The 12,274-nt window shown below is 35.9% G+C and overlaps 1 protein-coding gene across 1 annotated transcript in view; it reads left to right on the forward strand.

Moving 5' to 3' along the window:
* Nucleotides 1-12,274, forward strand: part of LOC136029425 (neuroendocrine convertase 2-like) — a 157,397-nt gene continuing 145,123 nt past the window's right edge. The window contains exon 1 of the mRNA XM_065707806.1: nucleotides 1-204. Coding sequence (XP_065563878.1) covers nucleotides 28-204 — 177 coding nt within the window. The 5' untranslated portion in view covers nucleotides 1-27. The remainder of the gene's footprint in view (nucleotides 205-12,274) is intronic.

The following is a 12,274-nucleotide window of genomic DNA, read 5'->3' on the forward strand; positions in this document are numbered from 1 at the left end:
CGGGATGCTTTAGTGCTGAGCTTTGAGATGTTAACTTTGAGAACATGTAGAGTATTAGGAATCGTATTAATCTTCTCCTTAGCAGTAACGTCATTACCGAATGAAGTGTTCACTAATGGCTTTTGGGTAAAACTTAAAAAATCACATTCTTTAGAAGAAGTAAATGACCTTGCCAGAAAACATGGATTTGAAAATTACGGCCCGGTGAGCTATATTTTTTCTTCGATTCTAGCCCTTAGTTTCTCAAGAGTCAACTCATTCTTCTGGGGGGGGATAGTTGACAGGCAATATGTCACGCTTCGATATTTTACGTTTTAGTTAAACGCTGTCAAGTTGGATATTCGTTTTTTTCTTCTTTTTGCATAAAAATAGAAAAATTATTCTCCTAATTAGCAATAACCAAATTAAAGCTGAGGAATATAATAACCAGGTAGTAATAATTTTTTTTCTAGCCCACTAAAATAGTATTATAAACAGTGAAGTACGGAGGAGAGAGAGAGAGAGAGAGAGAGAGGCAGAAAAAGCGTTTTATACAAAAAGCTGAGAACTGTAAGATCATGAATAGATGACGATTGACATACGTGGATATCTGACAGCCTTTTACTTTTCCAAATACATCATTTACTCCAAATTGCAGCAATATCCTCATATTCTGGTTCCAAGGCGGAGGTAAAGGCACAAATTCACTGAAACGGAAATACTGAATGCAAGTAGAAGGGATATCTTTCTTTTTCGAAAGTGGTTAATATCCAGAACGATACAAAATTGAAGGATCTAAAGTGAAGTCTTTCGTTTTAATGCATGACGAATAAAACAATTCTAGAATTTTGTTTTATTTGAAGTTACTGGCTGTAGTTTAAATAGGAACGCAACATAAACCCAATTAATTAACCTGCCACAGATTACTTCTGCGCGTTTTAAGGGAGTTATGAGCGTAATGGTGTACTTTGGGGAGGGACCAATATTTTTAGGAAAAATGTCTGTCTGAAATAACAAAAGAGGTGGCTATATGAAATATTATTACAGGAAATTCCAGAAAAATTTAAAGATGAGATTTTGAGGAGCTGGACCCTAAATGACCTTCGTCCTTGTGTCCATACCTTTTCATTTTTTTATGCAAGGTCATAGACTGTTTTTAGTTTTATTAAGCCCCCCCCCCATCAAAAAAATGGGCCCAAATACACAGAAATTCTCATGAAAGGTCTTTCAAATCAATATGGAAGAGGGATCTCCCCCCTCCCCCAAACAAAAAAGTTATAGAATGGTTAATGGTAGAAATTTGACAGAAGAATCACTCGATCTTAGTGTAGTGTTTGTGGTGTAGTTTCCTTTTTAAATGAAAAATGGGTAAAAGGACAACCAACTACTGTTCCTTCTCCTTTGCGTAAAAAATTGCAAAATAGCAATTGGACTACAACCCCAGGGACAAGGCCACAAATTTTATTTGAATAGCATATTCCAAGACACCGACTTCATAGACACGTTTTAGTGTCGAAGCAATGACTAAACCAATGGTAGTATTTCTCACGACACACCGTTACTGACCTTGACATAGAAATCTTGATATCTAGTACCCCTATTTACGTGATTCAAATGAGCTCTTAACCATCTATTTATGACATTCTAGTGGACTGCAAGCGCAGGATAAAAAAAGACAGGGAACATCCAGGAGCTACCCAAGGTGAAATACAGTTTTCTCTTGATTTTCAAAATGTGGGATGAAAACCTTCCAAAAAGGGTTTTCGACCGTTGTGATTTTAATGGAGTAGTTTTTATTTCATTCCCTACCGATTTCAAGGATTTTAAACTAATTATTTTTTTTTGCAATTTTCTTAACTCTTAAATCTCAAGTAGACAATGGTTTGGATTTCTGTATCAGCCTCAGGTTGCAGTTGCTGCTTCATCTATAAAAAACAAGTTGGACAAGTACCACCTAGTCTTTCGCAACTAAAATGATTAGTCACATGAAACTTTGGTTTGTTACTATTAAAATTCTATGTTGGTAATAGTATTCGGCTAAATTCCTGGGATTCGGTGGTAATTCATCAATTGCAAATTTTTAAATCGGTCTATCTCTGTGCTGACGGATGCCAAGAAGATTGATTTTGTTTTCCAAGATTCAAATCCTTCGTAGATCATATTTTGGTTCGGAAAATCAAAAGCTTTTTCTTACTTCTTCAACACTTAGCGGGGAATTTTCCGTTATGAAGATATTCTGGCTCCCCAAAATAAATATAAATTGGCTCCCCAAAATAAATTGTAAATAAATCCCCAAAATAAATTGGCTCCCCAAGATAAATCTCTTCGAGATTTATCTCGAAGAGTTGGTGCCTTTTTGAAAACTACAATTGTTGGCTGTCTTGAATCCAGATTTACCTTTATTAGCTTTTTTCAAGTTTTAGTATCCACTATAAAACTTGAAAATTTTTAAGTTTGCAAGCCTAAAATTTCGATGGCTTAGTTCATAGCAAAGGTATTTGGTAAGACCACTAGTGATCCTAATTTTGTTTGGAAACTGATTTTAATAGCCAAGCCATAATCTTTTGAAACGCCAGAAATTAATACTGGCTAACGATTTTATAATTTTTTTAATTGAATTTAACGAAACCAATCCAGCCCTATCTAGTGAAAATGAAAAGGAGCTCGAATATCGACTCCTTTATTCTAATGATAGCTATGTTTCATTATTATATAACGGTCAGCGATCCGTAGTATATTAAATAAAAAAAGCTAGTTTTTTTAACTGTAAGTAAAGAGCGACATTAAAACTTAAAACGAACAGAAATTACTCTGTATATGAAATGGGTTGTCCCCTTCTCAACCCCTCGCTCTTTACGCTAAAGTTTGACTCTTTGCCACAATTCTACTTTTTAAAACAATTAAAAGCTTTAGCATAAAGAGCGAGGCGTTGAGAAGAAGCCAGCCCATTTCATACATAGAGTAATTTCTGTTCGTTTTAATGTCGCTCCTTACTTACAGTTAAAAAAACTAGTTTTTTTAATTTAATTTCTGAACGTTTTTGAATTAATGCATGTTTGAATTTGGCTCTCCACACATAAATTATTAAAATGAAATTTTCATATTAATTCCTTTGTTGGCTAAATGGCTTTCTCTTAGTTTTGATCAGACGATTCTGAGAAATAAGGGGTGGGGGAGGAGGCCTAGTTGCCCTCCAGTTTTTCGGTTACATAATAAGGCAACTATAATTTTTAACGAACGTTTCTATTAGTAAAAAATAAACGTAATTTAAAAATTAACTTACGTAACAAACTTTTATATTCTTATATTTTTGTTATGTATATAAGGGGGTTTGTACCCTCGTTAATGCCTCGCTCTTTGCACTAAATCGTAAGTTTTGTCCCAATTCTTTAAGACTGACCTCTGAATCAGAAAGGCCGTGGAGTACATAGTTGAAATTACTAAAAATACTTTAGCATAAAAAGTGAGGTATTTATCTCCTCCTAAATACCTCGTTCTTTATGCTAAAGTATTTTTAGAACCTTTCATATGCGTAATAATCTCTGTTCGTCTTAAGTTTCTATGCTACTCCTTACTTTCAATTGAAAAAACTTTCTCATGTTTATTTTTCATTGTTTTTTTTTTATAGTAGTTTTAGAAAATCCTGCGCCCTTTTCATTGAATTTCTCTTCCCCCATGACATATTTCTTCAAGAAAAGATCCTCCCACATAGCCCCCTCCCCTCAGCCCCACCCCCAAAACCAAAAAAATCCCCCTGAAAACGTCTGTACACTTCCCAATAACCATTATTATATGTAAACACTGGTCAAAGTTTGTAACTGTAGGGGACTGTATGGGGAGTAATTCATTCCCAAAGACATAGTTATTATGGTTTTTGACTATGCGAAACAAAATGGCTATCTCAAAATTTTGATCCGTTGAATATGGAGAAAAAATCACTTTGGAAAAAATTCTATGACTTTTACGGGGTGTTTCCCCTATTTTCGAAAATAAGGAAAATTTTCTCAGGCTCGTTTTGATGACAAAGACTGAATTTGATGAGACTTGTATATTTAAAATCAGTATGAAAATCCGATTCTTTTGATGTATATTTTAGCATCAAAATTCCGTTTTTTAGAGTTTCGTTTACTATTGAGCCGGGTCGCTCCTTACTACAATTCGTTACCACGAACTGTTTGATTTCCAAGCTGACATTTCGTGGGCTGGTTCGATTTGTGCTAAGCATCTTGAGTCCAGTTCAACTTTGTTAATTGAACACTTACCTATTCTTTTCGAGATGATTTTTGCTCTGGTTTAGTGACTGATTTGTTCAGCACCGTAGTAAAAACTTTGTTTCTGAAAAATGAAAAGCCAGCTGACCAGGCTCTTAGGCCTATTACCGTCTCTTCATTCCAATGTGAAGTATTTTAGTTACAATTTGTTTCTGAAATCTATATTAGGTTTTATCGACCAGGTAATCAGTTTTGTTTTATGCATCGTAAAGGCCGTGGTCATGCACATCAACCGATTACTAATTTATTGCAACATACTAGTAAAAATAAATATGTTCTTTATTTTGGCAGGTTTGACGTGGCTAGAGCCTATTGAACAGTTCATGGCAACGAACTGTAAGTAAGGAGCTTAAGAACGGGAAAAATTTGCCTGATTTTTAAATAGGGGGAGGGAACAGCCCCTAACACTAAAAGTATGTGAATGAAAATCAATCCATCAGACTCAGCGTACCAGAGAACCCTGGTTCAGACGTTTCAAGCTCCTGTCTCCAAAAATGTGGAACTTGGATATTTTTGCCAGAAAACAGATTACGGATGTGTCTTTATTTGTTGTTTTTCCCCGGGGATGATTGAATTGAAATAATAAACTTAGAAGATCTGGAGAGGTGTGCACTCGAACGGAAATTAAAAGTTCCAGTGCCCTTTTTAAGTGACCAAAAAGATTGGAGGGCAACTGGGTCCCCTCACACGCCAATTTTTCCCAAAAGTTATCTAAACATAATTTTGAGATAGCCCTTTTGTTAATTACAGTTGAAAGGTCAAATAAATATGTATTTTGGGGCAAAATGACCCCCCATAGTCCGTTATGTGAGGCCTGTAAGCTATGGAATTTGCCAATTCTTTACTTTTAGTATTTGTTATTCTTTTTACTCATTTTTTTTATTTATTTACAAACAAAAACATAACAACTAAATTACTAATACCTACCCCAAAAGGAATGCAAAAAGTATTTGCGACGTGGCGGCTACTTACATTTTATTACAACAAATAGTAAATCAAATTAACAAAAAATAAATAAAAAATAAATAAATTTCATCACCAAAATAAAAATTACAACGAATCTCTTATCAACCATTCTTCCGTAAAATAGTAACAGGATCAATAATAATAATAATAAATGAATAAATAAAACTAAGAACGCTTTCCTTAGAAATATTTTTTCAAATTATTTTTAAATAACACGACGTGCTCAGCCAACTGAATGCTCTCTGAAATGGAATTTCATACATGGAGCCCTGAAAATCAGAAGGGAAAACAGCCTTGGGTCCACTTTTATGTGATACAACAAAATTATCAGCACGACGAGTCTCATAACTGTAGTGACCATTGTCACTAAAATAGCTACGAAAACCTTAGGACTTACAGAGCTCCAACAATTGTATGCAAAAATTTCTAACTGATAGTTACGCAACTGACCTACATTAAGACATTGTAATTTGCTGAAACAAGTTGAAGTGTTGGTGACACCTTCTGCGTAGCTTCCAATAAGACTTACCGCTTTATTCTGAAGGATCTGAATCCATTTAAAATGTGTATAAGAATTGCTTAACCATAACAAGCATTCATACGAAACATTGAAGTGAATCAAAGTCTGGTATAACGACAATAATACCCCTGAAGGTAAAAAATTCTTAAAGCGTCGAATTCCACCAAAACCACGGGCAACTTTTGTTGCGACAATATCCAATGTGAAGTTTCCTTGATAGATTGCAATCAATTTAAATCAAAATAACGAATTTCCTGAACTTGCTCAACAGACTTATTTTCGAACATAATTCTACCATCAATATGATGAAAGTTGCCTACTAGAATACAATATAATATTAATCTTGGCAAAATTTACTGATAATAAACTGAAACTAGTAAAAACATGGAAACTCCTCAACTCACTATTAACTTTCGGCACAAGACTATCCAAACAACGACTTAAAAACGTGACCACAGTGTCATCAGCGGATGACGTTAGGCAGCAATCCGGAAGATAAAACCTCATTCTATCTACATAAATCTGGTAAAGAAGTGGACAAAGGACTCACCCCTGTGGCACACCAAAAGACACCCGATCCGGCGAAGAAGAAACAGCATCAACCATTGCTTTAATAGACCGTCAACACAAATAGCTTTCAAACCACTTCAAACTCACTGCTTTAATGCCTAAACATTCTAATCATCGCAGTAAAATTTTAAGATCAACTGTATCAAATGCTTTCTTGAAATAAAAAAAAATATTAGGGTATCTCACCTTTTTCAAAGAATTATTAACAAAACCAACAAGATGAATGATAGCATGACTAGTTGAAAGACCTTTCCAGAACCCGAATCTGGCTTCACTTACTAGATAATATTACGTGAGATTATCATATAAGCGTCAGTGAATCCCTTTCTCCAGTATTTTTGAGAATAACGACAGTATCGAGATTGGTCTCCAGTTTCAGAATCTGACTTGACACCCCCTTTATAAAGGAGAATTACCTTAGCTTGTTTTCGGGCTTCTGGGGAGTTCCCCATCTCCACTGAAAAGTTGGTGATATGGAAGTATACATGGTTATATATATACCATTACAGCCTAAAAAGTTCTCAGATTTACGCCATCAATCCCAGGTGAATTTGATTTTTGTTTTTCATATATTTCATCACTTCGTCGGCTGTGCATTTCTCAAACTGAAACTTCAGATTTTCATCCCTAGAATCAACAAATTCTTAACTTAGAAAATTTTGATTGTCATGCTTTGCACTTTCCTGAACTGACAAGCCAATATGAGAATAAAACTGGCCAAAATGATTCACTGCAACATTTCTCACAGAACTTCCATTAATATCAATACAATGCGACTGGCTATTTTTCTGAATTCACATACTCATTAATGACCTGCCATGCCGCTTTATTATCTCCCTTATGATCTGAAAATTTGTATTCATAATTATTTCTTATTTGCCTGTTTTTTCAGGTTATTCACCTTATTTCTAACTCTCTTAAACTCTGAAAGATCTGCATGATCCTGTCTATTTAGAGATTGCTCATATAGCAGATTTCTTTTGTTTATCATATCTATTATTTCTTTCGTAATCCATGGCTTATGAGGACCAGCCTTCTTTTTATTAACCAGTCGCAAAGAACATATTTTATCTTAAATCGGTTAAAAAAAATATAAATTGATCATAGGCTAGTGAAGAACCTCCGAGGACCTCCAGAATCGAGTCCCACTTGATACAATTGAACTCCTCGGCAAAATAATTCAAGTTCTGTTTCCTCAGATCACGCGTCAGTATTTTCTTTGCCGAGATGCGTCCTTTTTTTAGACAAGTTACGTGAGCAACTACTGGGAGATGATTCGAACCTGGATGGGGTTTCGTGTCAGAATAGCTTTGGCTCAAACAACTACATCCCACAAAACATTATCAATTAGTGTCCCAGAAAAACTAGAAATCCGAGTAGGTACACAATTTAAAGGGCATAAAGCATTCAAAACCGTGTAATTAAAGAAATCCAAATTATCACCTGTAAAATCTAAGAGATTAAAGTTAAAATCACCCACACACAAAAATCCACTGTAGTAGCGGAAACAAACCTCAACAACTCATCAAAACCTGCAATAAACTCTTCCAAGCGAGCACTTGGTGGCTTATACACCATACTAATTAGAACATTTCTTTTTTCAGTTTCCAACTCCAAACAAAACTTTTCATATTACCTTCTATCCACACACCCAAATCCTCCCTTACCTTATACTTCCTATTCTTCTTAATTAAAAATCCCAGTCCTCCTCGGTTCATAGGGAATCAGTTCCTTAGCTGAAAGTCATATCCTGGAAAAGAACTAGTAGAGAGAGATTGGTCATCACTCAAAAAAGTTTCACTAATACCCATAATATCGAAACTTGAAGAAGATATCTGAATTAACTGAAGAACATCTAAATATCCTGTAGTGAGGTGGCAATTCCATGAGCCGAGCTACCTAGACATATCTGAGCTAACTTGCGATGGCAATATGTAAGAACTCTCTCGAAGAGAATTTGAATTAATAATAGGTAAACCATCATATTCAATTTGGGCCTCTAAATGTTCTTCAATACAAAGCAAATTATACATAAATCTATTGAATGAAGAAATATCATTCAAAATATATAAAAAATATATACTAATTTCTTCTTCCCAACAAGAACACTAAAGAAAAAAAGTATGAAATTGGAACTGAAATACTGAAAAAAAAAACAAGTAAGAAAAAATAAGAAAAAACATAAAATCCCAAATAGACTAAACACTAAATGGTTTCAACAAGCTAACGCATGCATTTTGGGTGGTTATCAGCTTGCTCATGCTAGTAAACACAGCCACGATGAGTCCACGTGTTAATTAGCCTACATCATATCGGTTTCTTGCAACTTCAAGAATCGCTTTTTTGCTTTCGTAAGATATTCAGTAACGAATATACCTGAAGTAGTAAGCTTTAATTCCGTTTTGAAAATAGTATGCACCATATCTTTAGCAGTAAATTTAACGAGAACTGGCGCAACGGGCGACGGTATCTGGTTATTTGACGTTGCGTTAGGTAGTCTGAAACAGTTCAAGGACAAGATCTCTTCTCTACGAGCATTAAAGCTCATAGTCTTTATTATATCCAGCACTGCCGTGCCTAGGTAAGTTCCGGGGGCCTGTTTGACTAAAAAACAAACAAACAAACAAAACAACAACGAATCAAGTAACCAATCCTACTCATAATCATCCAGTTTTTCCTGCATACTAGGTACCCGAAGCTCTGACGTCTCAATCTGACTTTCAGAGTGGAAAACAATTTTCTATTTTCTCAAATTTTCCGTTGCATTCCAGTGTGATCGAATCATATATTTTCGAAACAATCAACTCAGAGTTCCTAGCGGCTAGTTGCGCTGAGCCTCCTGCGCTTCCGACGGCATCCACTTTTTCTTCCAACTTTTTTTTTCTATATCTTTAACTAGGCCGGTTTTTAGCTTTGTTACTTCATCTTGCACTAGAATAAGCGGTTTTGGATTGCAGACGTTCCCGTTGGAGCTATAACCATTGGATCAGCTCCAAGGCCTTTTGCATCTTTCTTTTTCAAAAACTGACGGTAAATATCAGGAGAAGATTCCCACTTGCGGAAAGCATGATTAACGACCTTAGCTGTTTTTTTTTTCGAAGCTTCCAAATAATTGTCATTATACGAAAGAATATTCGCTTTTAACAAATTTTTAAAATCATGGGATCCATATTGGGAAGTATACAGACATTTTTTGGGGGGAGGGGGTCTGCTTGGGTTGGATTTCTATAGAAAGAATCTTTCTTGGCAGGGACATTTTTGGGGGTGAATATTTCAGCGGAAATGTTACACTGGGGAGATTTGACAGAATAGAATGTTTTGGAAAATGTTTCAAAGTGACCGGGACCTTTATCATGAGGGTCTTACTTGATCAAATCAAGGGATTTATCCACCAGAGATAATACGGTGGACTGAAAGACTGTAATACCTCAGTGTACCTAGTGCGGATGTCCGATAGTCTCCTTAAGTGGGTCGAAAAAGGTCACAGTTTTGTAGACCTTGGTGCCATAGATTTCCGAAAGGCATTTGATTTAATCAATCACATTGTAGCTGCCCTTAATCTCAAGCTAATGGGGGCTAAGAAAAAGACTCTTACGCTCGTGTTAGACTTTCTCAGTCAGAGGATGCATTGTGGGTTTGCTCTCTACGAATGTGATACCAATTCCGAATGGTCCTCATCCACCTGTGGAGCCCCTCAGGGCACTAAGCTTGCAGCTATTGTATTCTTGTCTGTAATTAACTTCCTCATAACTGACTATGACGACCATTACAAGTTCTTGGATGACCTGTCATTTATCCTGAAATATTTAGTACAAAACAGAGTTGTGACGCCACAATTCAGTTCAAATTTTTTCAGTGTTTTCACAAAAGAGTGCGCGGAGCTAAATCTTGAGATTAATGTGAACAAGTCAAAGATAGTGCGATTTAACCCGCTAAAAAGTTATGTTATGGAGCCAAATGTTCCATTCCTTCTAACAAACAGTATCAAGATCCTTGGAGTTACTTTTTCCAATGACTTCAGCTTTGCCGCACATATTGAAAACGTGGTTAAAAGTGCAAACGCTAGTCTACAGACTTTAAACGGTATGCGTAGGTTCAGTGCAAACACAGAGAGTATTAAGTATGCATACATAGCGTATGTCTGCCCCATTCTGGAATATGTGTGCCCTGTTTGGGTGCCCTCAGCACTTAGAAAAGTGTATCTTTGTCAGGAGCTTGAATCGGTTCAGAAGCGAGCGGTATCGATCATCTTGGGCCGCCATGACATCTCCTACGAAAAGGCTCTGGAATTGCTAGGACTGCCGTCACTCCAAGACCGGTACGAAACTCTGATAATGAGTTTCGGAAAGTACTTGCTTTCTAAATTTCAGCACCGTGACATTCTACCTGATCAACCTCTACCATCAAGAACGAGAAAGCAAGATAAGTTAGTTCCCGTTAAAGCAAGAACAAACCGATATGGTAATTCTTTCGTCCCGGTTTTCGTCGAAATGTATAATAAGAGTTAATATTTATAGTTTGATTTATATTAACAAGTGTAGTTTGATTTTGTGTATGTTGTAAAGAAACACAAATCAGCGATAGCTGTCAAGTTTTTGCTATTAAACCTGTCTACTACTACTACTACTTCTACTATATTTCATAGAGGATGAGTGAACCAGATTTACCAGCACTATTTGAAAAACGAACAGAAATTATTCCATATATTAAGGGCTGCCCCCTCCTCAATCCCTTACTCTTTACGCCTAAGTCCGACTATTTGTCCCAATTTCTTAAGAGCGTCTACTGAAACACGCAAGCCATTTAATTAGAATAGGAAGCTTTTTTAAAGGTACTAATAGTTTTAGCGCAAAGAGCAAGAAATTGAGGAGGGGGCAACCCTTCATATGAGGAATAAATCTGCCAAGATTAATTTCCAAATTCATTTTAATTTTTCATGTAGGGTGAGCCAAGTTTGAACCTATATTAGTTGAGAAACGTTCAAAAATTAAATAAAAAACGTTTTTTTTAACTGAAAGTAAGGAGTGACGTTGAAACTTAAGACGAGCAGAAATTATTCCATATATAAAAGGGGCTGATATCCCATCCTAAAACGCCTTGCTCCTTACGCTAAAGTTTTTATTGTTTTAAAAAGTAGAGTTGTGACAAAGAGTGAAACTTTAGCGTAATGAGCGAGGCATTGAGGAGGGTACATCCCCTTTCATATACAGCCCCCCTTTTTTTAAATAAAAAAACTTTTTTTTTATTTTAAAAAAATACACATAAAGATTTGAATGCAAGATTTAAGTTTACTGCTCCGCCTTGAAGGTTGAGCTTGTCGCGCCTATTGCAGCAAAAAAGGTATTGGATAGGGTGTGGTTACTTCACCTCCTCTGTTTAACAACATTGCCACCGAGCTGTAAGGAGAGGTTATAACTTCTTGCATATTTTGGAATGTTAATGTCTCTTTGGCAAATTTATCGGGTATATATCCTTAATATTATGAACGATGTCAGGATTGAAGAGCATTGTATAATCCTTGGCAATGATTCATTTTAGAGTAGGACTGAGTTTTTGGCCTATATTAGCTGCTCTGATTGTTTTTTAAATATCCAGCTAACTGATCATGTGATCAAAGCACAAGCCACATTGACCGATTTTTACGTCCGAATTGTATCAGATCTTTGTGCTACACGGCTACTTTTACAGCAGTTTTAGTAAGTAGAACGACAGAATTCCCTGAGGCATTTTGGTGTCCTTTTTCATCTATTGACACTGAAGACGTTTGAAATTGCTTCTATAAGTATGCAAATGTTTGCTTCGGCTGCCTATGTTTGTCTTCGATTTGTGGAGCTGCTAATCCTGTGATCACGGTGCAAAAGAGATAAGAGGTGCTGGAAGCAGTTTATTGGTGCGAACACATTTGAAACTGTTCTTTACTGACTGTATTGTTATTTTCATTTATTTTGTAAGACTGATTGCACAGGTT

The sequence above is a fragment of the Artemia franciscana genome, chromosome 7 (assembly GCF_032884065.1).
Source record: "Artemia franciscana chromosome 7, ASM3288406v1, whole genome shotgun sequence".
NCBI lineage: Eukaryota > Metazoa > Arthropoda > Branchiopoda > Anostraca > Artemiidae > Artemia > Artemia franciscana.